The sequence below is a fragment of the Arvicanthis niloticus genome, chromosome 1, assembly GCF_011762505.2.
Source record: "Arvicanthis niloticus isolate mArvNil1 chromosome 1, mArvNil1.pat.X, whole genome shotgun sequence".
Lineage (NCBI taxonomy): Eukaryota > Metazoa > Chordata > Mammalia > Rodentia > Muridae > Arvicanthis > Arvicanthis niloticus.
In genome coordinates, this window is record NC_047658.1 from 101898389 (window position 1) to 101926144 (window position 27756).

The 27756-nt window shown below is 44.5% G+C and overlaps 1 protein-coding gene across 2 annotated transcripts in view; it reads left to right on the plus strand.

Moving 5' to 3' along the window:
• Dock1 (dedicator of cytokinesis 1) overlaps positions 1-27756 on the plus strand; it is a 503223-nt gene that overhangs the window by 378987 nt on the left and 96480 nt on the right. For both annotated transcript variants that reach the window (XM_034495028.2, XM_034495020.2), the window contains exon 30: positions 26723-26801. In XM_034495028.2, coding sequence (XP_034350919.1) covers positions 26723-26801 — 79 coding nt within the window. The remainder of the gene's footprint in view (positions 1-26722; positions 26802-27756) is intronic.

Sequence of the window (27756 nt, forward strand, 5' to 3'; positions counted from 1 at the left end):
ATTTAGCCTATGTGTTAAAACCAGTCCTGCTGGATTAGCACATTATGTCTTTCAAACTTATAAATACTCCTGCGTGTTCTGGGCATGCTACCCACAGGCACTGAGGCAACTACCCTTTCCTGTGCGTTACCGGGAACACCTAAGTTCTTGGAAAACCCCAGGCCCCTCCAAACAACAGCTACCATCTTGCATCTAGATGAAGTCAGCCGATACTAGTAGAATTTGCACCCAGAGGCTCTGATTCCTCTATGTTCAAGGATAAAGAAGTCCTGACTAAGAGTCATAAATCCTTGCATTGAAGGAGAGTGGACTCTTTAATGCTGAGGGCAGCCTTTCTTGGGGCTATCTCATGCTCACTAGTGACTCCCCTTCTCTTCGTTTGAAAGTAGACAAGTGCATAAATATGCAGTGAACACTGGCTTACTGGTTCTACAGCATCCATATTGACATGACCATAGCAACAGCACTGACATCTGTAGCAGCATGACAAATGCTAAGCTAGGCAGATGGCTCAGTGCAAGCATGAGGATGTGAGTATGAATCTGGGTAAAGGTGGTCGTGGGAGGGTGCCTGTGATCCCAGTGCATCTGTGGTGGGACTGGTGAAAATTGAGACTGGAGAATCCCCACCAGCTTGGGGGTCAGCTGTCCTGGGAATGTGCAGTGGCAAACAACAGAGACCCTATCTCAGATATGATAGGAGAGGACTGACACCCACAGTTGTTCTCTGACCTCCACACATGCACAGTGGCACATGCCCACACGTTGAAGGTGATTAATGAGCTGCCTCATTTCATTACCACCTTCATTCCGTCTTTCTCAGCTCAAGTGGGTGTCGAATGCAGGCTAAGTAGCAGTTAAGCAAACACCCACAAAAGTAGATATGGAGTCTTTCACATAGCTGAGAGTCTCGGACATTGTTTGGACAAGCAAGCACGTGACTGTGTAATAGCAACTGTGACCTGGGTCCCCTGAAGTAGAAACACATGGTTCTATAGGAGAAGGAGATGGAGATGGGAGGGCTAGGAGCTGAGAAGTTGTCAGGTGTAAGAAGTCATCAGACCACATGTGCCAGAATCTGGTGACATCCAGAAGAAGCAGACAAGGCAATTGCCAGTGCATGGGAAAAATGAAAGGATTGGTGGACGACATTCATCCTTCCAGTTCATGTGTCCCTTAAGACAACCTCTGATGAATAGTTTTGTCTCTCTAGCAAGATTGATGCTCACTCAGCTGTGGTAATATAGCCTCATTTTATAAGGCATTTTGACTATTCATGGACATTAGTGTCAGACCCTGGTTTCAATGCTTAGACCAACTTCTTCTGTCTTCATGGAGCTTGCCTCCTACATAGATGGAGATTCAGGCAGGTGGTTTCACAGACACACAGATGGGTCATATAACATCAAGGGCTATTGTCATGCAAATAAATAAAGCATTTCAGGTGTGAAGCATGTATTTCACAGAGGGACCTGGGAAAACTTCTGCAGAGGTCTAGGTACAGGGTCTTCCCTGGACCAGGGACTGCCATTATGAAGCCAGTCTAGGTAGGATTTCCCTCAAGGGTTTGCTCTGGCACTCTGACAGGCAGGCAGCTACCCACCTGCCTTCTCTATCCCATAGAACTAAAGCCTTCTTCAGGAACAGCACTGGGGAAGAAAAGAGGAGAAGCTACTTAGATCGCCAAAGGCAGGAGGTAGTGTACTGATCGCATCAGTTAGAAAATTGTCTCCATTCCCCGGTTTGCTTTTCCTTTAAATAGGACATTCAGTCATAGCTTCACTATAAAATTGATTTATTGTGTGGAAATAATTTCCGTAGCAGGGGAACTAATTTGATTGTGTAGCATAAAGAAAATGTATGTGGGACAATGGGGAAGAATAGAGCCAAAATGAATCCAATATATTTTAATCTCCACAATACAGATTATATTTTCAATTAAGAAGCTTAACGTGCCTGTGTTCGGCGGGAAGGGCCCTTTCTGGAGCAGGTTCCCGCGTGTTTGTGGGTAATAAGTCACTTGGCATTAAGAAGGTACATGGTGATTAGCCCTGACCACCTAGTTACTCCCCTCTAATAGCTGAGTCAATGTTTCCAGTCACTGTGGCTTTATTTGTGTGGTGAAAGGCACAGTAATGAGAAAGATGGGCCTATTATATTGGTAATATGAGGTTCATCAGAACAAGAAAGTCCTCCGGGCTGAAATGATAGTGGTTAAGGACTCTTGCTGCTCTTAACTGAAGACACAGTGTGGTTCCCAGTATCCACATTGGACAACTCATAAACCCCCCTGAAATGCAAGCTCGGGGGGGATTGCTTACCCTCTTCTGGCTTCCATGGACACCTACACTCATGTACAAACACCCAACCACCACACACAAGTACACATAATTTTTTTAAAAAAATAATAAAAAGCAAGTCTTTTGAAGAAAGAGCAAGAAACCACTGCCTGCTTCCCCATGGTCGGGTCTTGGTGTTTGGACTCCTGTCTCTAGAGCAGAGCTGAGCAGAAGGCTGGGTCTCAGCAGCTTTGCTTTGCTAATTGCATCTACCAGGGGCTTGGCAGCAGATGGGCTGGTCTTTGTTCTGTGCCTGCTCTTGGCTGACCTTGGAGTTGCTCCATCATGGCTTGATGGACTCAGATGCTATTATGCCCTCTTGTTCTGGATCAAGTTTGATCTTAAGCCAACCCGTGAGATGACACCATATGAGTTACAGTTTACAATCAGTGGGATTTGTCACCGGGACTTGTCATGTAACAAGAGTGAACAAGACAGAGCCCATTTCCACATGTCTGCACTATCAGCCCTGAGGATTCTCTTAGTACTAGGCCATGCTCACGGCACCTCACTTACCCTGTATTGGTTAATTTCTCATCCTAAGGGGAAGACTGCTTATTTTGACTTGTGGTTAGAAGGTATGTATATTCTCTCAGGAAAAGAAAATAACTCTCACAACCAAAGAACAAAGGAGATGATTTGTCCTAGGATGAAGTGTGAGCAGCCATGTCCCAGGAATGCAAATGTAGGTTACCACACATTCCATGTTCTAATATGTTAATAGTTTCATGACTTTTTATAGCAACAAAAAGAATTTAATAAAATAAATCTAGACGATTTTTCAGATATATTGGCAGAAACATCATGAATGTCTTTTCCCAAAAGAGGCAGAGAAATCTGAGCTAAAGGTTTATTAACACCTGAGGCCTTCCTAGCCTTTTGGCTGGTGGACTCTGGTGATCTGAATGTTCCAAAGGGTTTGCTACAATAGTCACAAAGATGTTATATCACATGCCAAAGAGATTCACAAATGTCTAGAGAGCAGCTCGAGATGGATCAAAGATTGGTTGGTCCTGGACTTGCCTCACCCCAACTTCTCCGGTAGCTACCAGAATCTGAACCCCTTACTCAGGCTCCCTGAAGCCTACATGAAAGGTCCAGTTTTTTCTAGGATTCTTTCAAGATGAGGAACCTGTGGTGTTGGGAACATGGGGCTCCTTGCTCACACCTTGACAGACCAGGAATCAGAGAATTGGCAATGCTGGCTCTCAGCTGGCTTTCTCCCTTTTCCCTTTTCTTCAGGCCAACACCCCATGGTGTCAGCATTCAGGCCAGGTCTCATTTTCTCAGTTACTCCTCTCTGAGGAATGACCACAGACACACCTGGAGATGCAGCTCATTAAAGACCCAGATGTTTCCTGTCAATCGTGTTGCCAATAAATCATCATCCCATTTACACCATGTCTTGCTTCTTTCTATAAGCCATGTAAGGGGCAGGGCTTTGAGGATGCTGACTTTCCTTTTGACCTCCCCCTGTCTCCAATAGATGTCAGGTTGACACTTGAGTTGTGTAGAGAGACAGAGGAAGATAGTAGGCAATGGACAGAGGATCAGAAGGAGAGAAAGAACATGCATCTGGCAGGGAGAGCGGAGGCAGATGTGGGATGGTTTCAAGGTTAATATGAGCCTTTGCAGGGGCAGGCTGGGAAGCACAGACTAGCCAGTACACAGAAGCTGGTGCCAGGGAAGAACTGTTGTGTAAGTGGAACAGGCGCCTGGGGCTCCTTCATGCACAGCCACATGGCTAGGAACATGTCAGGTTTGATAGCATCAAATCAAACAGTGTAGACTGGGGTAGTGAACCAACTGGGAAATGAGGTCAGAGTTGGGTAAGGGAAGTGGGGGTTGTAAGCCATAGAGGAAGAGACCATGGGAACAAGGACAATGGGAAGGGAACAATCCCGAGTTTAAAACCTGGCCAAGACATCATTCATTTGGGTGTTTATTTGTTCTAGAAATATCTATCGTGTACTAAAACAGGTCAGCCCCAGGCCCAGTCTACCAGAACTACCATCTGGGGCTCTACTTCTGCTGGTACTGTCTCCTGTAGATTTCCCCTTCCCTTCCAGTGTCTTTAAAATTCGTACAAACCCATCTTTCAGATGTAGCCTTGACCTCCCCTCAGCCCATTGCCCAGCACCTGCATTTCTTCTTCAGAGTAGACTTCCCAGAGCTGCTTCAGTCCAGGTTTCTGCCTCCTCCCCTCTGTATAAGACCCCCAACCACCCCATTCTACTATTAACATCTGTTCTACTCAAACCAAGAATGCCCAGTCAGTAAGCCCTGTCATCATGCCACCAGTCCTCCTACACTCCACCCTTATTCTCCATCCTCCCCCATGACCCTATGACCCTTCATTACCCTGGTTCTCTGTCTCTGGTATATCTCTTTTCCCTGCCTTCTCCTGCACATGCCCCCATCTCTCTATCTCTGTCTCCCTTCCTTCTCTCTCTCTCTCTCTCTCTCTCTCTCTCTCTCTCTCTCTCTCTCTCTCTCTCTTCTCTCTCTCTTTCTCTCCTCTCTCTCTCTGCTCTCTCTCTTCTCTCCTCTTCTCTTCTCTTCTTCTTCTTCTTCTTCTTCTTCTTCTTCTTCTTCTTCTTCTCTCTCTCTCTCTCTCTCTCTCTCTCTCTCTCTCCTCTCCTCTCCTCTCCTCTTCTCTCTCTCTCTCTCTCTCTCTCTCTCTCTCTCTCTTCTCTCTCTCTTTCTCTCCTCTCTCTCTCTGCTCTCTCTCTTCTCTCCTCTTCTCTCTCTCTCTCTCTCTCTCTCTCTCTCTCTCTCTCTCTCTCTCTCTCTCTTTCTCATTATCTTTCATAGCAGGCCTCCCCTCTCTATCCAGAAGAAACACTAGTGTCCTCATAGGCTCTATGTTCTGCCCTTTCCCGCTCCTCTTCCTTTCCCTGCATCCATTCTCAAGGATTCATTTATGGGCAGATTCAGGTCAATTTCCAAGTTTCAACATCCCTTCCACTCAGCCTTTCACCCGACTCAGACCTCCCTGACTTCTGTGGTCCCTGAGGCTGAATGGCAGGGCATTGTTGCAAAAGGCAGTGCAGTTCCCCTGTGTCCTGAGTGGCCCCTCCTAATGCCTCATCTTTGCAGTTTGCTTCTCCTCTCCTTTCTGTGAAGCTAGCCTTTCATTCTTTTCTGACCAGCACAGATTCTGGTACACGCAGGATGCCTGATCTCCTTTCCGAAGGACTTGAGAGAATGAGAGGCCAACTGAGGCTGGCACACAGGACTTCTCATTGAGAATAAGTGGCTGGAGATATGGCTCAGTGGTTAAGAGCATTTACTGCTCTTTCAGAGGACCCAGGTTTGATTCCCAATACCCAATCAGATAACCATGTGGAACTGTAGTTCCGGGTGCCAATGTCCTCTTCTGGCCTCCACAGGTACCTACATGTCTCTACTGCTTAAACTACATTCTTTCATATTAAAATAAAGTAGATTACAAACAAATGTTGAACTTAGAATAGGTAAGTTTGCCAAATTCCTTCACTACTGTGTATCTAAAAGTTAGTGGGGGGCAGGAAAGTCAAAATAATGTTTTATAGCACCTGAAAATTAGATGCAATTAAAGCTTCTGTGTTTATGAATAAAGCTGGTTTGGCACACCGTCCGTCCCCTCATCTATGCATTCTCTGTAGCCAGTTTTGTACAGTGGGTGAGTAGTGGCAACAGAGACCATATGGCCTGGGAGGCTTAATCTCTTTATGGTCTGGTTCTTAATAGAGCAAGTCTGCTGATCTAGGGACTGAACTCTCCAGTAGAGAAAATGCATCTGGATAACAGACACGTTATTCTCAAGCTATGGTCTGATGTAAATCTACTGTGGCGGTTCCAGAAACGACTCCCATGTGAATGCCAGTCATAATGGTTAGTTTTAATCGTCAACTTGACACACTATGGGGAAGGAAGTCTCCATGAGGAACTGTCTGGATAAGGTTGGCCTATGGGCATGTCTATGGGAGACTGTCTCAGTTGTGTTAATGGATTGTGGCAAATGAAGCTTAAAAGTCCATGTCACCATTCCCTAGATTTAGGTTCTGGACTGTGTACATAAGAGCAGGTTGTGCACATGCCAGCAGGCATTAATTTGTTACCCTCTATTCTTGACAGTGAATGTGATATGACCAACTCCTTCAAGTTCTTGCTGCCTTGGTTTCTTCACAATGAGAGACTGTTAGCTGGAACTGTGAGCCAAATAAACCCTTTCTCCCTCAAGTTGCTTTGGCCAGGGCATTTTATCACAGAAACAGGAAAGAAGCTAGGGCCTTCCAAAAGATAAGACACTGACCTCAGAAGGATAGCAAGAGATGTCGTGGTAGGAAGGAAGACACACAGGTGGCTGCAGCTAGTGGGAAGACTCCATATTGATACTTGGGACTCAATGGAGTTTTAGTACCCAGTGACTTCTCATTCAAAACAGCAAGCAGAATACAAGTACCCCAAAAGTATGTGCATCCTAGTTCCCAGGACTCTCAAACCTGCTGTTGTGTGTCCTAGGGTGTTTAGGTTACAGATGGAGCCTGTGAGCCTACAGGAAAAGCTAAGACAATGGATTCTCTCTGGGAGCCTCTGTAAGGAAAATAGCTCTTCCAGTATTTAGGGATTCTTTCAAACATCTGACTCTAGAGCCACAAGGTCGTAAATGTGTGTGAGGCTTCCTCCTGTCATCATAGGATGCTAGTGCATTCAATAAGGTCACCAGGCCCTCTGTATCCCCCACTTAAAAGTCAAACCTCTGCGAGCGTCTTGAATCTACTTTATGATAGTGACTGTGCCTCAGCAGAGCTGTTTGTAATGAAGTTCCTCAGAATACTGTTTAATGCAGGTGATGCTGAAGTTAATGACGTAATGCTAGGTGCCATAATAGTAACAGACTGAGGTTGTTCTATGGAATTTTGTTTTGCCTTTTTACAATAGAGCATGCTGGGTAGCTACAATTTTGCTCAGATGGTGATAGAACCTGGAAGAGCTACTGCTGCTATTGATGCAGAGAATGATGTTATTATTGCTCATGCATGTGTGTGTACGTGTGTACATGTGTGTGTACATGTGTATGTGTGTGTACATGTGTATGTGTGTGTGTACGTGTGTGTGTGTGTGTGTGTGTGTGTGTGTGTGTGTGTACATGTGTGTATGTTTTCAAGTTTTGGAAATTTTAGCTGTGTGGCCAATTTTGGAGAAATCTTCCAGTTTCCCATGTTGGGTTGGCATTATACAGCAATTATTGGCAATTTTAGCCTAGAAGCACTGAACTTAATTTTTAAAACAAATTTACAGGACAACACATTACATTAAATACATAAGGTCTTATTTGCTTGAATTTGATTGTAGAAACTATTAACATATTTTCTAAATATTTTCTTTTGACCCAGCTGTTCTCAGAATAAGATTCCCCTGTGCAGAAGCCATGCTAAGTTTCTTTTCTCTGCTGCCTGGTTTCTCTCCCTGGAGCAGGGAGGACTCTGTGCTAGGAGTCTGCAGGTGGCCCTCATAGTAATTTGTCACAGACCATGACTACTGTGCCGACTGTGGATTCAGCTTACTATTTTGGCTTTGTCCTGGCATTTCTGTTGAGGACATTTCCGTTGTTCCCCTTGTCCAGGTGTGAAAGCACTATTACATTCTTCATGGCTGTACAATTTTGATCCTGTTCACCATTCTGGCAGTTGATTGACTCAGCCCAAGAAGAGACAACAGATGTAACTTATCCCTTCAAAGGGAATCTCCCAACCTAGCTCAGTGCTTTCTTCTCCTTGGTCCTCTGTCCACTATCACTTTCTGGGGCAGGAAGTGATGAGCACAGAGCTATCACCCTTAGAGTATACATAACTGCCTCACCCTGTAGTTGGTCCAGACCATATCTCCAGCTCTGGATGCTGCGGATGCCATGCAGTTACCCTACATTCAATTCCAGGGACCCTGTCAAATAGTCTAGTCAATTGATGACCTTCACAGTCATTTCTCATGGGTTAAAAGTCAACCTTCTTCACCCAGACCTTCTAACTCTGAGGGTGTCATCCTCCTCCTGCTTGCCGACCTTGGGTTACAGAACAAAGGATAAAAGCCTCTGGAGCCATCCTTGAGTCCCATGGCCTAGACAGCACAGGTTGGGATTGGCCAGCTAAGCTCTCAGGGTTGTGTGATCACAATGCCTAGGAAAATCAACCCTGACCCATTTGGATTGCTATAACAAAATCCCAAAGGCTGGAGGGTTAAAACCAAAAGAAGTTTGTTTCTCATATTTCTATAGGCTGGAAAAATCCAAAGTCAAGTTGAGGCAGATTCCCATCTGGTGATGCTGGCTTCCTCATTCGTAGATAACACCTTGACAAGTTCTTAGTACAGCAAGGGTTAAGAGCATGGTTTCTTAGACCACATTTACCAGGCTCCCAATCCCAGTACTAGGTACTCCACGCTCAGTCATCTGATTGCCTTCCAGAGCTTCACTTCCTAATGCTATATAGATTTCAGTCTCTGAATTTGGGAGACACAAGCATTTATACCAGAGTGACTGGGGATGCTGTCTTCCCCACAGTCTCTCTGCCAAGTGAGTTTAAAGATGTCATTGTCTCAGCATCTTTCTCTCTTCCACGCCTTCCATCTAGCCACCTGGGGCTGTGTGGGCTGTCCCTCCCACGGGTACTTCCGGTACTTGATCAAAATGCTCAAATTTCCTTCCAGCTAAGTGTGTTGAAGCAAAGGCGACGCATTTAAAGTCTACTGCATGGGGAAGGGGGAGGGGGTTGCTGGAAATGGTGGCAGAGCACTTGTCTAGCATGCTGGAAGCTCTCACATTTTATCCCTGGGGCCATATAAACCAGGAGTGGTAGGGCACACTGGTAATTCTAGCACTCCGGGAGTGCAGGCAGGAAGACCAGAAGCTTAAAGTCACCCTTGACTTCATGAGTTTGAGGATAACCTAGGATACAAGAAACCCTGTCTCCAATTAATTAAGTAACTGATTAATTATAGTTTTTGCTGCTGTGTCGTCTGAATGCCAGAGTTCTCCACAAAGCCCTGCTGTGATGCCATCAGGCAGCTGATTGAGTCTGTGGGGTGTTCCCTGGGAAGGGGGCAGGGCCAGGAGTTCAGCACCTCTTTCATAACTGTGAGTGATGATTCATGAAGTACAGAAAAGGGAGATGGGAGGGTTGGCTAGTTTTTGCTACCTGCTGGCTGAGTTGCCCAAACAAGTAATGGACTTTTTCTTTCCTCCTCCCACTGATAATGAAAGTGAGTGAATGGGAGGGTGTGTGAACTCCGGGCTTAGCAGGTGGCATGGCAGGGTGGCCAGCAGTGCTGTTTTCTCTACTCCAGAGCAGTCCGCCCCTGTCCCAGGTCTATCTCAGCAACTGAGCAAGTGTCCAGCATTCCTCCTGCTCTGCTGGTGGATGGAGCCTAAGCCAGATGCGCACTAAGCCACCATGCCTCAGAATTGCATGCAGTCACTTCAGGGTGAAGTGTGAGCAGAGGCTGTTCATTTCGAGCCATTGATCTTGAGAGGTAGGAGCTGTGCACTCTCCATAGCTTAGCTGACAGCTGTCAGTTGTCTTGGGATCAAGAATCGACTGTCTCATGGGAGCCCCTTGTGGAAAGAAAATCTGTTTGAGGTACCTTCCACCCCTGAGCTTCAAATGACAGAGAGATGGGCTGAGCAGAAATCAGCCACTGCAAATTCAGTTGACAACCAAGCGCCAGCCATGTCTCCTGAGAAACACGAAGGAGCTTCACTGTCACCTGCCTGTCTCATCCTCACATTAATCAGCCAGTCATTAAAGGAGTTTGCCAATATTAGAACTCAGAAACACCTGGAAGGTAGATTTCCTAAGGGACAGAATGAGGGCACTGCTTCTGAGCTGTCCCACTCAGGTTCCAAGGCAGGTCAGGGTTATCTCCAGCAGCATTCTCTCTAAGCCCATTCTGATACCCCAAGTGATGTCAGTGTGGGAGAGGCCTCATTGTTGGACCTAAAACTGGTCATTGCCAAGGTTTGAGTAGGATGTGTCGACCAAAAAGGCTTATGCATATTAGATTTGATGCTCAAGATGCTGACACTAATTGACACATACTGCCACTGACTTCATCCAGGAACAAATTCTGTGATGCATTTATGGCTCTGAGCTATGAGGAAGTGCAGCCTGTGTGAGGAAAGTAGGTCACTGTAGAGGTGCCTTTCAAGGGTCTATTCTGCACTTGGCCCTCTCCCAGCTTTCTCTCTGCTTCCTGGCCACCATGAGATGAACAGCTTTCCTCTTCTACCATGTTGTGCCTGTCTTACCAGTATGCTTTTGCATTGATGTCCTTAATAATTATTCCTCTTAAATAATTAACATGTAGGTGGTATCTGCCAAGATACTGTGAGCTGCTTCTCTCTCTCTCTCTCTCTCTCTCTCTCTCTCTCTCTCTCTCTCTCTCTGTGTGTGTGTGTGTGTGTGTGTGTGTGTGTGTGTGTCTGTATGCATGTTTGAGGATGTAGGTGCACATGCATATGTGTGCATGTGGAGGCTTGAGGTTGACATTGGGTGTCTTCCTGGATCACTCTCCACCTTACATATTGAGGCAAGGTCTCTTGTTCAACCCCAGTTTAGCTAGTCTCACTAATTGGGTTGCCCCTGAGATGTCATCTTTACCTCCTCCATGCTGGGATTACAGATGGTCTACCAAACCTACCCAGCTTTTGTAAGGGTGTTGGGATCTGAACTCTGGTCTCTATACTTGCACAGCAAGCACTTCACTTGCCAGCCTTGAGCTGCCCATCTCCAGAAGTGGTGCTACTGAGCTATGTCCTCATTACTTGGCTACTAGACATGAAGGATGGTCTCTGACCAAAGTCAGCCACATATGTCTATGCATATGCATTATTCCTGGGCTTCCCAAAGCCCCTTCTGTCATGGTGGCTGCCCTTCTTGTATTCCTTATAAAGAAAAGCATTCCAGCCAGGTGCGAAAGTATGCCAAATGCAATGGTCATCATCAGGCTAGCTGAGTCCTCCAGGTCCATGGCTTGATGCTAGAGTATATGATGAGGCTTTGGGTACCATCCCCAGATGCTGAGCTCTTTTAGATCCTAATAGCCTGTTCTCATAGAAGCCTGGAAAATTCCCAAAACATCTGTGGGTGTCCATATATTTTACATAGCACAGATATCAATAAGGATGACTATTTTTATAATCAGTTATGATCATGTGAAAGTTCAGAGGTCATAAAAGAATTTCTAACAACATGCTTGCAGGTCAGCTTTTAGTCAAGGAAACAAAACCAAAGCGCTTGCCTAGGCCACTCATTTCAGAATGTAGTTTTCTAGTTGAAGGTCATTGGCCAACTGACTGTATATGACATGGCTCCAAACTAGCTCTTTCTGTTGAATTGTCTGGGTGCAAGCAATTCACCCATTTCCTAACACTTACCGTTTAGTGTGTGTGCAGTGCATTGTGTTAGGTCCTATACATACTCGGAGCTCACTTTTTGTTGCTTACCTGGGACCCATTTGATAGACAAGGAAGCTGGAAGACCATGGTCAGAACATTCATAGCTCACTGGTTCATGAAGACACTTGGGGTGGCCACTTGAGCTGTTCATCTAACTGTCACACTGACATTACTTTCAACCCTAAGCAAGACTTGGATCCATTTTCCAAATTTTAGAAGTGGGCATTCGTGAGTGAAAAAGTCATGGTCACTTGGTAGCTCTGTCCCAAGGATCGGGGAGATTTTCTGGGATGGAAGAAGCAGATTCAGATGGTCTAAATAATAAAATTATAGCATATTTTCATCTGAAGTAGAGACAGATTCATGAGTTTACTTGGGTAAGTACTAGAAGCTGATCTCAGGCTTGGGGTCAGTAGCTATGTCTTCTCTCCTTGAACTGGTTAAATGAATTGTTAAATGAATTTGTTAAAATGGTAGACCACGGGTCTACCTGATGTTGTAGTTCAGTTTCTAGACATGCATAAAGCCTAAACTAGAGCCACACTACAGTGGGCACCTCTCATCCCAGCACTCAGGAAGTGTATCAGAGGTTCAAGGTCATCTTCTGTTACATTAAGAGTTTCAAGCGAGCCTGACTACACATAAGACTCTGTTTCAAATGATAGACCACAGTTTCAACTCTGTGCTGGTAAAATTTTCTTTACATAAGATGGTGGGCTTAGTCTGTGGGCTGTTGTATGGGGACCTCAGGCACATGATTGTATGCAGCTTCCTGTCAACTTAGGGTTGTGACATGGCACAGGGTGCCTTGACCTAACTACTTAGTGTGTGAGCTCATACTATACTCTGGAAGATGAAAGCTGGCCTCCCTCTTGTGACTCTGGGCAATTATGTAAATACAAGCAACTCTTTTGGTGTGTTTTCTTTTCTCTTCTCTTCTTTTCTTTTCTTTTCTTTTCTTTTCTTTTTTTTTTTCTGGACTGCAAGGGGAAGAAAATCATAATTCAATGTCTGAGCTCTCCTGGTCTAGGCTGCTATGCTGAGCCCTGCCAGCAAATGAACTTGGAATGAGATGGCCTCCCAGGCTCAGAATAAGGTTATGCTTGGTAATAAGAAGTGTCACTCAGAGGATGGCTTCTGGAAGGGCCAGTCCCTTCTCTCCAGCCTGGTACACATTAGTATTTCGTGCTTTGTCTTCCTGGCCTCTCCTCCACTTTCTCTCAAATACTCATGTCAGCACAGGGGCCACCAAAGGACAACTTCTCTTCACATGACTTCAAGGCTGAAAGACAATGCCAGCAGGACCTATACAACACATTTGGCTTTGAGGTCTGTGGCTCCATGTGTCCAGGAAAAAAAAAAAAAAGAGCAGGTCTACCATGGTCAGTAGAGTTTTAGCATGACCACAAGGAACCTTGTCCTGGAGCAGTTACCACCCGCCACCCTGAGTGGACCATAAACAATGCACACTATTATGCCTGTGATGATCTAATTGAAAGGAGAGACACAGTTGAAACCACTAATTAGCAGACCTTGGGAGCTGGGGAGATGGCTCAGTGAGTGAACTATCTGCTGCACAAACATGAAGACTTGGGTTTGAATCCCCAGCACCTACATAAAAACCAGGCATGGAGGCAGAGACAGGTGCATCCCAGACACCCAATAATGAGCCATACTACCTGATGCAGTAAGCTCTGGGTTCAGTGGGAGAACTTCATCTCCAAAACTAAGGTGAAGAAGTTAAGGAAAACATCCGACATCAATTCCAGGTCTCGTGCAATCACACTGGCTTTGCAGTTTCTTCTGGTTACTATCAAAATGAAGCCTGAGGGCTCCAGCTGCTGTGGGATCATAGAGGGAGCATTACAACAGACTGAAGTCTCATGAACATTAACCTGACTTCTCCTTTGTTCACCGACCTCTTTCACAGATCTCTTCTGAAACCCTTGACAGAGGGTTACAGAGGCTTCCACCCCTGTGTTCTGACCATGGTCCCAGCTGGCTCTGCCAGCTGTTGAGCAGTTCTTTCATGTAGCTTCCTTAGAAGCTCTAACTTCTGATCTTCTTTCCCCTGTGCCCCAGACCTCAGCAAGGAGGCCTGGAGTTCAGAGATGTTAATGAACTTGACCAAGGCTGCACAGGCTACAAATGACAGCTCACACGTCAGAGTCCATGCTGGTTACCAGTGAGCATCCAGTGAGCATCCAGGAAGAGGATCTTTACCTGCACTGTATTCTGAGGGCTAAGGATTTGAGATGGCAGTAACACCCTACAAACTGCCTTACAGCTCCTCTCCTGAAGCAGATTGCATGGGAGAAGGTCAAAGAGCAAAGGCCAGTCACTCCAGAGTCTGGCTCTCTCAAGTCAGGTGACATGATGGCTACTCTCCATTGTCAACTAGACTAGATTGGAGATCACCATGGAAACAGACCTCTGGTTCTGTCTATGATGGTGTTTCCAGATTGAGTTCATTCATGTTGGAAGACTTGCCCTAAATGTGGTGGGCACCATTTCATGTTCTGGAATGCTGGACTGGAGAAAAAGAAGAAAGAGAACTGAGTGCCAGCATCCATCTCTCTTTCCTTATGACTGTGGGTGCAATGTGACCATCTGTCTCAAACTCTTGTCTCTGTGACCTATCCACTGTGACAGACTCTATCTTATCCTCAAAGTGTAAGCACAAGCCAACCCTTCCATCTGCAAGTTGCCTTGTCAAACATTTTTGTTAATTCGACAAGAGAAGTCACATAGGTGGCCATCCACTTTTCAAAGACCTGAGGTGTCTATGCTTCTGGTTGTCACTCTTCCCCCATTCCCTGGAATCTGGCAGATCTTGAATTCTGGAAGCTAGTTGGGGTAGGCTGATGTTGCCCTTGTCCTCCTCCAGGCAATCTGAGCTGGGGTAGGATGGGGAGAACTTGGAACAAATAAACCACTTAGCAGTAAAGTGCTAAGCTATTAATAAAGTAGCCTTCAATTCCTTTCTGCAATATGGTGTACAGATATGTCTTTATCATGCTATAGAGTATGAAAATTTCCCTCCATGCTACCTTGCCTACCTCCTATATCCTCCCTACTCCTCTCACAGAGAGACCTAGCAGGGCATCTGTGCATGGGAATCTAAGCTGGTAGTGAGTAGAATTAGCTACACTTCAGTGCGGATGAGGGAAATATAGAAAATGCCAAGTGCCAGGTAGCTGCTCACAGTACACTCACAGGCACCTAGGCCCCAGGAGTGGCCAAAGAATCTTGTCCCAGTTTTTAGCCCATGGCAAGAGAGCCTGGAGCAAGTTACATTAGTTTCCTAAATGATTAAAGTGCCCTTAAGCAAGTCTTGCAGAAGCACCAGGACAAGTACTAGACAGAACTGGTCCATCTAAGCATGAGCTGACTTGAAAGATGCTTTGTCCTTTGTTCTGCTGGCTTCTCTTAAGAATTTCTGCCTTGAACTTTACAGCTCACCCCAGGGGTCCTCACAAGGTGCATTCATCTGTACTAGACTTTATTCTGTACAGGATCCCCTGCTGCCTGCTTGGTGAGAAGGCTCCTCTAGCCATATGGCTGACCCTTCTCCTAAGCTATGTGACAGGCACCCTAGGGCCCAAGGCTCTGGGCTTGTGGTTGTTATCCTTGTTAGGTTTCTGGTTTTGTCTTTGTTTATGCCTATTTATCAATGCCCCACAGACTCCTGTACCCAAACAGCCTGGGGCTTGCAGAGTAAAAGATGCACATATAGATTCCCAGGTGTGTTGGTTTGCTTTAGTTTAGTTTGTTGTGGTTTTTTTGTTTTCTAAAGCATGGAACTAAGTCACAATGATGGCGGAGGAAAATCATGACTCCCACTGCTGCAATTTCTAGAAAATGCTGTTTCCTTTCCCTCTCGTGTCTTTTTTTATAATTATTATATATTATAATAATATAATATATTATTATAAATATTATAACATAATAATTATAAATATATTTAATACATATATTAAAATTCACCTTTCTCCCATTCACAGGTGTATAGTTTGGGAGCATTAATTACATCTTCAGTGTTGGGCCACCAACATTGCCATTTATTCTCAGCACAATTCATCTCTGAGCAGAAATTCCTAGCTTTCTGTTCTGACTCTCCCACCTTCATGTGTAACTGGAACTCAGAAAAGACTCTAGTGTGGGTGAGGCTGATACTCACACCCTATTGAGATCTGTATGCTTGTTCCTAAGCCTGAAGTCTGACTGCTCCCCTCCCTGTGCGCTTTTCTTTCTACCTCCAGCCAGATCATCTTCCATCTCCCATCATCTAACATAACAATCCTTGAATCCACTCAGTTGTGAGATGAGGGGAACCACAGAAGCAGCCCAAGAACAGAGGGAGCCACGCATTAGGATGTTGGTAGACAGACTGTGGGGCAACTAGGACCCTTTCTTCCTTACCGTGATTGATTCTTACAGTCAAGTCATGTGCTCTGTTCCCTGCCTACACTTTCATTAGAGACTGTCCCCCTTCCCAGGGTTTGCTGGAGCACTTTTGCTGCACTGCTCTGTCTCCCACTAATCCAACATTACTATGAAGTTGCTATGTGTTATCTGGGCATGGATGGGAGGCTCAGGAGAGTGAGGAGAAGGGAGCTGGAGAGAGAGTTAGCTTGTAGCCTTATTAAGACTTTTAATATTTGTTTGATGAATAATGATTCTTGTTTTTATCCTGTGTAACACTGTTGTTTTGAAGTGTCTGTGGGTTCTGGAATGGCTATATCTATCTTATTAACATGAGTTAACCCAAACTGGCGCCATTGTTTTGTGGCTAGGCACTTAATAGCCATGTTCTTCACAGTGTTTCAGGAACACATCTATCCATAGGCACCTGCTGTACATAGATCTCTTGAAATCTATTTCTTCAATCTAACTCATGATGCATTCCTTGACCAGCATCTTTCCATCCCACCCCACCCACATCCATTGCATAACCTCTCTCTTTGTAGTGGGCATACAGCCACGTATCATCTTCTAATGAGTAGCTATGGCTGCGTCCAAATGAGACTTTGTGCCACTTCACAGGTGGTACCTTAAGATAGCTCCTGTCAGAATTCCAAAAGAAAAAATAGCAAGCCTTGATGAGGACTTAGAGAAGTTAGAACCCTTATGTACTGTTGTTAGAGACATAAAATGGTGCAGCTGCCATGTAAAATTGCATAGTCGTTCCTTAAACGCCTGTAATACTATCACCACTGTTGTGGCCAGTGCTATTTCCACATGGATGCCCAAAGGCATCAAAATCACGTACTTATACACTGAGCTGCATGACCATACTTATACTAGCCAGAGGCTAAAAACAACTCATGTCCAGCTAGAAGGTCAGTGAACAAACACAGTATGACTTTTACAATAAGGTATTATTCAGTTTTAAGAAGAAGGGATTGTGATACCCACAGCCACAAAGACAAACCTTGAGGATGTTTTGCTTGTGAAGCAAACCACTCGCTGGAAGATAAATTCTTTATGATTCCACTCATATTTGGAACTGAGTTATCAGACTCATTGTCAGACAGTGCAAAGGCAGTTATGAGGGACAGGGAGACAGGTACAGTGGGGTGTCACCATTTAAGAGCTGAGGCTTCACGGCTGTAAGATAAACTCTGCAGATAGACAGCCATGATGGCTTGGATGTTTGTGTGTTCAGCACTGATGAAATATATGCCTTAAAATTGCTAAGATGATAAAACATCGTTATGTTATTTATGTTGCATTATTTTTTAAAAAGTAAACACATACATACACCCAGACTAATAATTAGTGTTAACTGTCAAATTGATAGAATCTAGTATCACTTGGAACTTGGACATCTGGGCATGCTTAGAAGGAGTGTAGGTTATCTTGTTACCTTTACGGCACTGAAGTGGGTAGATCCGTCCACCGTGGGCAGCACCAACCCCTGGCTGGAATCCTGGACTGGATAAGTAGAAAAGGGAGCTGAGCAGCAGCATGAATTCATCACTCTCTGATTCTTGACCGTGGATATAATGGCACCAGCTGCCTTCAGCTCCAGTTGCCCTGACTTCCCCACCATGATGGACTGCACCCTTGAACTGTGATGAGATTGGTGGCTGCAATGAGAGGGATGAGAGAGGAGGAATCGGTCAGATGGATCACAGAAAATCTTGAGGGCAGTGAGCATGCTTTTTACTATTCTGTAATAGAGAATATCTGCCATCCACTTGTGAACTACAGAACACACACCATGAAGAGTAAACAGGAATGTAAACCACATACCTCAGATGACAACTGGCATTCAGACGTTGATGAAGACGTTCATAGATGGTTGAAAATGTGCAGCACTCAGCTAAGGTGATTACTGGAGGAGGCTGGGCATGTCTGAGAGAGAGGCATCACTTTCCATTCATTTTTGCTGAGGACCTAAAACTGCCCTAAAATATAAAAAATAATGTGAGAGGGTCAAGGTATGGAAGGGTAGGTGAAACAGCCATCGTCAGAGTATAGTTATGAGAACCTGTGCTCACATTGTGCTGTCTGCTTGGGTTTCTTGGGTTTCTGATAGAAGCTATCCTTACTGCAATGTGAAAGGAGAAAAGGAGCAGGAATTGACTTGGGTCATCCCGGCCACCCTGTTCAGGCTCCTAAGGAAAGCAGTGTGAGGTCACAGGAGCTCAGCTCCAAACAGGGCCTCAGTTTGTTGTGTGTAAAGTATTGGATAACCTATACCCCATACTTCTTTAGCTCGTTACATAGCATGGTTTGGATGAAGGAACAGCAGCAGTTCTTATAACAACAAAGTTGCCTGGAACAGCAGAGCAGCAGGAAGGAGAGTGGTCAGGTGTTGAGAGGAAACGTGAGGTATGGGCAAGATGCAATCACCTGGAGCAGCCCCTTCAACCCTAATGATTCCTTGAGTGGGAGGAGTGGTTTGGTGGGAGTCGGGTAGGGTGTGAATCCTGCTCCACTTCTTTAGCAAGAACTAGAGGATGAGTGCCCAGCCATCTCAGCTGGAGACCTTGTGAGGACCACACAACCTAGATTCAGGACAAGCCTTCCCAGAAAATTCTCTGTATTGCTGTCTGCAACTCAAGCCCCGCCTTCTAGCATCACTGGCCAGCAGGAAAACAAAACGAAACAAAACCACAAGGAAATTAGGATTTTAGTTAAGAGCCTGATAGATATCTTTATTGATGTGAAGAAGAAATGAGAACATCTTGGGAAACTGTAGCAAGCCCTGTGCAGATGACAGAGTATTGTGATTTGGGAGCTCCCAGCTACACGTGACCCTTTCCTGGATTAGAGTCCTTGGAATCTATTCTAACTCCATTATCTGCCACCAAACATGATTCAACCCCACATCACGGTCAGTCATAATCTCTATTGAGCTGACTCTCTGGTGACACTGGTCTTCCTATAGTCTGGCTGAAGCAATGTTGGATCACCAGGCTTTTGGTTTCTCTGCAGTCCTTACACTTCCAGTCTTAGGGTTCCCCCTTAGAAGTCACCTTTTGTGTATATGATATTTCCATTTCCCAGTAGAGTTACACAACAGGAAGCCGCTGACCCTAGTTGGTCTCTAATTTGACAGGGAAGTGTTCTGCCAAGCTGGGGACTGGACAGCCAAACTGATTTGCTGAAATAAAGCATTCATTACCTGCCCCCTTTTATTTAATTGGAGTGGCTTGCTTTACCTCTCCCTCGCCACTTCTTAGTTTGCCTCTTTTCCCCAGCATTCCTGAATTCTGCAGAAATCCTTTGAAGGCGCATTTCCAGCTCCTGCACTTGACTCGTTGTCCTGCTGGGATGGGATCTGTCACTTCTAATTTGTTTCTTTCTCTCTCTCTTTTTTTCTACCCACTTTGGGTAAAACATTTTAGTAAAAGATGCAGTTCCCCCTGCCCCCAAAGCACCTTGTTTTGGTGCCAGAACTGTTTAAATGCCCTCATATTGAACTGTGCAATCTAATTATGTAAGTTAAAGTGAGTTTAGGGAAGAAATTAGGAAAAACCCTCAGCTTCACAGTTTTGGAACTGGCTTTGCATTTCCCTGGAGGCTTTGCTCAGTTCTCCATATTTTTCCCTGCTTAGTGACAAGGCACCTCATCTTGAGTTTTAACAGCAGCACCACTAGGTAACAGAGACGATGGAGGTATAATACCACAGTCATTTTAGAGCCTGTCCGTGCACGTGAACCGTCTTTTGATGACCTTCCATTTGTTAACTTCCCTCCTCAGCTCAGTTAGCCTATGTTACTTTTAGTACTTTATATATCACCTACCTTATCCCAGCCGGCAGCCTTTCTGGGTGCTCTGCCAGAACAGAAGCATTCCCTGACCCTGACCATTTTTGGGCAAGGTCATGATAGGTACTGGGACAGAAAGTCCAGAGCATTGGAAAGCTCTCCATGAACTTCATGTTGCTCAGAGGCCTGGAACTCAGCAAATACATTGTCTTAGTTAGGGTTTACCTGCTGTGAAGAGACGTCATGACCAAGGCAACTCTCATAAAGGCCAACATTTAACTGGGGCTGGCTTACACTTTCAGAGGTTCAGTCCATTATCACCATGGAGGGAAGCATGACAGCGTGTAGGCAGACATAGTGCCGGAGGACATGAGAGTACTACAATCTCAATCAGAAGGCAGCCAGGAGGATCTGTCCTCCACAGGCAGCCAGGAGTAGGCTCTCTTTCCATACTGGGTGACGCTTAGGCATAGACCTCAAAGCTTCCCTACACATTGTTGCCCTTCCTCTAACAAAGCCACATCTGTCTACTCTAATAAGGCCACACCACCTACTAGTGTCATTCCCAATAGTGGAGCATTGAATCTATGGGACACATGGATATATGGGGCCAAACTTATCCAAACCATCACACCCCCTCTTTCAGATATATCTACCAAGACATGCAGAAATAATCATGGGCACAACTTCCTTTTTAAAAATGCAATTTAAGGTTTTGTAATGTGTCCTATTCCTCAGGGTTCTCTAGAAGAACAGAACCAAAGGAGTGAGTATATTACAAAGGGGATTAATTAGGTTGACTTAGATAATATGGGCTGGTTAATTCAACAGCGGCTATCTTCTACCCACTGGAGGAGTTGAGAATCCTGTAGCTATTGAGTCCATGATGCTAAAGGCCTCCATAGTCCCAGTCTGGTGCTGAAGGCCTGGACAATTCCTAGAGAGCAGCTGGTCTTCGGTCCATATTAGAACACTTTAGAAGCCAAGCTCCTAAGTCAGCAAAGGATGATAGCAGCATCATTTAGCCCGAGAACCCCTTTGCAGATGGCATGCCTCTGGAAGGTGCCACCCGATCTGGGGTTGTTCTTCACTTTCAGTTAACCTTAGAAATACCTTCACAGACCAACCCAAAAGTGAGTCACACTAGATTCCAGAGATAACCAAGTTGAAAACTAGGTTTAACCATCCATCATAGAATGCAAAATGATGACAGTGTTTGATGACTGTGGGACATGTAATGATGTCTCTTCTTCAATTTCAAAATCTTGAACTAGGTAAGCCATGTAGATTGACAGGTTTCAAAGAACTTGGTAGTACCTTAGCTCAGTGTTCTCATGAACTGCTTAGAGGCTTGAATTGCTTCTTCTGTTGACATAATATTTTCTTTATAACTTAATTATAATTGGCAGTTGTTTTATATATTCACAAGATGTAGAGTGTTCTGGTGGCATATGTACATCTTGTGGAGTGGTTAAATCATCCTTATTAATGTATCTGTCACCTTATATCCTTATCATGCCTTTGTGATGTTAAATTACTTGGTGCATAGCTGAATGTTTATATGCAGAGGAAGCCATTGATTGACAGATATATAGATACAATTAGATTAAGACTTTAACTATAAAATGTGTAAATGTGTCAGCTACAATTAAACTTAGTTGAGACTGACAGAATAGAATTGAGTATTGTTTCTACTAGAAAGCCACTAGGAGTGACTACCTTTTATAGAAGAGGTTGTCAAAGAAACATCCTGTGTTGTTTGATAAGTTGAATTATATTAGCTTGGGAATGAATTGTCTTTTTTTTCACGGCCACAATTTAAACAAAAAATTTAGGGAGATGGCTCAGTCAGTATATTCCTTCTGTCATAAGTGTGTGTACCTGCACATGGGTCCCCAAAACCCATACAAGAAGAGCTTTGTGTAGTACCCATGCATGTAACCCCAATAGTAGAAACAGGCAGATATCTGGAAGCTCATGGGCCGGCTGGCCTGGAATACATGCTGAAATTCCAACCAATGAGAATCTCTCTCAAACAAAAGATTGAAAGCACTTGAGGACAGACACCCTACATTCTCCACACACATGCTCTGTATATGTACACACAATGTGTACAAATTATGTTGTATTAGGTTAAAGCATGCTACCCTGATTTCCTGGACACATGACTAGGTTGCCAAGTATCCAGAGATTACTTTCTTTCCACTGGGCTTTTGCAAATAAAACTTGCAGGCTCTCAACCAGATGACATTTTTTTAATCTTTTTAGGGTGACATGATTTGCCTCTGATTCTCTCTGTATTATTTATCTTTGTGCAGGGTTTTTATCTTCCAAAGTTTTAGATTATAAATAAATCCTTCCATAGATTAAAAATGATTGAAAAGAGCTCCATTAAATGCAGGCTTACCCTTTTCTTAATCATTGGAACCATTTGGGAGAGCATCCATGAACGCATTTGAACTTTTATACCATTAGCTAGGTGTTGGGAAGTTACTACCTAATATCCCAGGCTCTGAATGAGACAGAGCTCGGTCCATTTGCCTAATGATTGATGGCTCTCCCCTACTGATCCTTTAACTCCTCTGCATAAATAGAGCATCTGCCTTTTTTGGAACCTTCTTTTCTTCCCAGCAAGCATTTCTGATATTCTTACATTGTACCTGGCCTCTAGTGAGGTGTCCTGGAGCAAGATGAGGGATGGGGTATTTTGCTTTGGTTGGTAAGATTTCCTAACGTTCACCTTGGCTTAAAGGTATCTATTACCTTCCTTGTAAACATGTGGTTCCTTGGAACAGAGCCTTTCAGAATGTACACACCAACAAGGGATCTGCCTAAATAGATGCCTTGGAGGTTCTTGATGTGAAAAAGGCGAGATTCTTTCCATCAAAAACTGAGCCAGAGATAAGGAGGGTAGTTAGTGGGATGATCTCTGTAGACCGAGAGGGAAAGGGAGCAATGCTATTGCCAAACCGTATCAGAACCTGGGTAATAAAAACCTGAAAATACTTAAACCCTGCCACAAAGAGTCCACTTAGAAAGCAGGGGCTCCAGAGACAGAAAAAAAACCCCAAATACCTGAGGCTCTGGTGGGCGTCAGTGTGCTCTCTAGACCACCTTACTTATTCATTTGTCATCTACTTCCCTATCTATCCACTATGTCGAAATCTACCCACCCACTCACTCAGTTCCTACTTATCCACCATTATCCACTCACCTACTTATCTACCCACCTGCCCTTCCATCCATCCATGCAGCTATCCATGCATCCATCCATGCATCTACACATCCATTTATCCATGCATCTATGCATCCATCCATCCATGCAGCTATCCATGCAGCTATCCATGCATCCATCCATGCATTTATGCATCCATCCAACCCACTGCTCATCCACTCAATTATCCATCCATGCACTCACTTATCTATCCATCACCTACTCATATACTATTCACTCACTCATCACACACCCACCTACCCATCCATCCATTTATCAGCCCACCCACTTACTATTTGTCTACCCATCCGCCCAACCAACCACCGCTAGCAAACAAAATCAGTGTTTCTGCATCCTTACCATTTATCCATTGTTAGAGAGGGAAGTGTTTCTTTTTCTTTTTTCTTTTTTCTTTCCCCTAAGCCCACTCCAACAGTGTGGAGCAGAGATAGAATCACCAGCATGTAAAGACAAGCCTATCTATCTACCCACCTATCTGCCTTCTCTATGGTCACTTCCTTTTGAAATCAATTGAGATCTTGCTGTGGAGGACCCACTGGGAGGAAAGTGTTTATTCTATATAGTCTGATAAGGCATCATGAATCTGTATCGGACTAGTCACATGACTTGGGATCCTCTTCACAGACCTCTATGACCAAAAGCAAGTGCTGTGCAAAAGCTTCTGGTCTGATTTTCTGTGTTTATGCTCCCTAGAGATTTATTACAAACAGCATAGGATTACAGTGCCTAATAGGTCATTCTACCGAAATAGCCACTGCTTATGCTTCCCTTTGCCTAGTTAGCTAATTGATTTACTTCAGGAAGACCTGCGGTTAGCAGCTTTTTCATCCCATGGCTGTGAACTGTGAGGTATTACTTCCATGTCCCTGATGAGGCTGTGCAAGTCGCCCTCGTCTCCTCCCCTGAGTCTGTGTTCCATTTGCTCTTGTTTACGGCACTGGCTGTGGTGTTTCCCCTCGTTTTCTCTTTTGTCCTGCATTCTGTGTTATTTGGAGTTTTGTCCTGGCTTTTTAAAAAATTTATAGGGATTCTAAATTATAGAATCTATCTCTCAGCACTGCTCTTTCTCAGCTGACAGTTCATTTAAAAAAAAGTTTTTGTTCAGCTTTCATACTGTTTCAGCCTGACATGGTTTCTTTTTCTTTAAAGGGGGGGGGGGGAGGGCATTTTGAGAAATATCTTTATTTAACAAGCTGAAAATGTTTCAGAGCTTAATTAGAAGTAGCATATTGCAACTGTATGGGTTTTATCTAGAGGCAAATAATTACCCTGTAATAATAATCCATGTTGTGATAAACCCACCATTATTGCCATCAAGGGCTGTGGACAGCAACTTTCAGCTCTTAAAGGCAGCAGGGTACTCTCAGGAATGTCCACAAAAGATGAAGGGAAAAAAATAGAAATAAAAAGTTCATTTTGTCTACATAAGCTTGGAGTTTTTGGAATTCATGCAAGCCCATTCCTCTGAGAAGGAAGCTGTGTTCCCTTAGGGCTTGAGGCAGATCTCTGGCTTCTGTTCCTGTGGCCTCCAAAGCTCCAGGCTCGGCTATATTAGATCATCTTTTTTGGATCTATGCTGTATTCCTGAGGTGTAACCCTGCTATGACAGGCACCAACCCTAGACTAAGAGGCTAGCTAGGGTTGCCAAGTTTCCTCCATGGACAAGGCATGGTCCTATTGTGCTCCACGTAGTAATCTGTCAGGATGTCCAAAGACCCTGCATTCAGCTTTAAAGAAACAACTAAGTCAATTACAGAGTTCAGCACCCAGAGCTGTATCTCAAACGTAACTGGGCATCCTAGATTTGCAAAATCTGGCCAACGGATACTGCTGCCCAGTTTTGGCTAACAGTCGAGGCAGTGATCCCCATGATCTCCATTAAAAGACACTTAAAAACACCCGTTCTCCCTACCTGGCTATATTGTCTTGTCTCTAGGGAAGAATACAGATGAGGACATCAGATCTATTTCTCCAGTGACTGTGATAGCAAACTCCACAGTGGGCTGTGTGGCACAATTGTGTGGGCCCTACATCCTGATGTTTGTCTTTCTGATGGGATGATGCCTGCAGCTCTGGGTTGATAGAGCTCCCTTCAGGAGTGAGAAAGTGTGATGGCCTCAAGTGCTGTGGAAAAGGCTGTGCCAGAGGCCTCTTAAAGCCCCAGGTGGAGATTCCTTTTCTTCCTCCCCCTCACTCCTAACATCACTAGTCTTTAGTGACTCTGGGGTGGTAGGACCTAGAGAGCTTCTGTAAGCATGCTTAGTTAAAGAGATAGTGCCGTCAGAGAACAGAGATTTCAAGTAACCCAGATTTCCCTCACATTGTAGCTACTTCCTGCTGTCTAAATGAGGAGAGGTAATTAAGTTTATTATCTGTGACCTAATGCTAATTCCTCTCGCATCCTTGCTTTGTGCGAAGGGAGAATGCCATTTACAAAGGAGTAGCTGGACTATGCTTTACTGTTGTCAACACATTCAAGGGTTATAAAACAAGTCTACTGAGTGAACAAGCTGTGGAAAGACAGTCCTCCAGAGTCCTCCCTGACAGCCCAAATTGCACACTTCATCAGGGAAAAGTAGAAGTCAGAGTGTTGAGAAATATGCTGGAAATATGCAGGGCTGAGAGGTGGCTCAGCGGGATCCAGCCCTTGCTGAACATGTATTTACACCTGAGTTCAAATCTCCTTCACCCATGTAAAGAGTTAGGGATGGCTGTGTACACCTGTTATCCCAGGACTAGGTGGCTAGTGGCTACAGAGGATCACTAGGGCTTGCTGACAGCTATCCTAGCTCCAGGGTCAATCAAAGACATATTCCCTGTTTGAAGGGACTAAGGCAGAGAGTGATGGATCAGGATATCTGATGTCCTCATCTGACCTCCCCGTGCCCACATCACACACACATCAATTATACATATCAGTGAATCAACGAATCACAATGCCTCTAAAATTCTTGCCAGGTCACTTTCTTATCTCCTAAAGCCTTTTTAATTTTCTTTTATTAAGTGAACAATGATTGAAATTAGATAAAGGACAGATGGTACCGATAATGGCAGTCCATCCAAGTACAGTAACATTGTACCAAACCATGCTGAGCCTAATAGCTTACACACCAAGAGTGCTTTCAGATCCAACTAAAGAATTTGATTATGAAGCACTAAGACATTGTAGCTTCAGGAAAGGATTTTATTTACACCTTTCCTTCCTTTTGGAAAGCAGGGTATTTTTGTGATACATTTTTAAATGTTACTTTTCGGGGCTGTTATTTTGGTCTGTTTCTTTCATTATGCATGTGCTAATTTTCTTGATTAATTTGGAGAACATCTGTATATAATGCTGAGTGCTTTTCACTGGCAAAGCCTCCCAACTTCATGCAGGACTTAGAGACTTCGCCTTCTCCACAGTCTGGAATCCTACCTAATTGAAATGCCAAACCTGCAAAGGTGCCAAAGCCTGAGTGTGTAATTATGCCATTTTCTCTTGGTCTTTCAGAGTCTTCCTGCGGGCGATTAATCAGTATGCAGATATGCTGAACAAGAAATTTCTGGATCAAGCCAACTTTGAGCTGCAGGTAAAAGGAGAAGGAGACAGCACCTTTGTGGGAGAATCTTGTTAAAACAAAGGGCTGCCTGGCGTCAGTCATCTGTATCTCTAATCCTGGGATCTTAATCGGCCTCTGATCGGAGGTGTGGAGATGGAACTCAAGGCCTGAGAAATGATGCTTCTAGTGTATTTGCTCCATTTAGCAAGTTCCGAGATAGAGTTGTTTCCAAATGAAAGTACTGAATCAGAGTGGCAAGGAGGGACTCTTCTGGCAGGAAGCAGCAGGCAAGCCACCGAATGCCACTATGCTTGGCTGCCAGCCTCCTCTCAGATCATCCTAAGACAGGATGAAGGGTTCAGTACAGGAGAATCAGGTGTGCTTCACTGAGCTAATTGCTTCTGAAACTCTCTCTCTCCCCGTCATAGTCTCTCCTGGCTTTGTGCCACCTGTATTGTCCACAGTGAGTCTTCCTGTATCATAAATACCTCTTCTGTGTATGCCCTGTCTAAGTATGTGTGGAGGGGTCCTGGGGAAGGAACCCCGAATCCTCGTGCATGCTAATTATTAGGCCTTCTACCAAGGAAGCAGCAGCCCCATCCCTGCAATCTTACTTTTAAAATATTTTTTGTTGTTGTTTTTAACTTTTTATTGTTTTTCTCCCCTTGATGCTTGTTTTTGTGTGTCATAAACAAAGAGTTGCGTGCCATAAATGAGTTGTTAGGAAATGTTTCCTCTGCTCTTTGCAACTCTCATTCTCTCTGCAGGAGTCACTTGTAACTAAGAGCTCTGTACTCTTCCTGACACCAGACGCATTTATGTGGGCCCGTGCATGACTTCATCTTCCTTTGAACACGTGTTGGTTCACACCGAGTGTTTTACAGGGCTGTCATACTTCACAGCAGGCATGTATCTGCTGCCTGTTCAAGATGGCCTAGCAGCTTTTGCTTCTCACTGCCCTTGCTCCAAGCTCCCGTGAATTTCC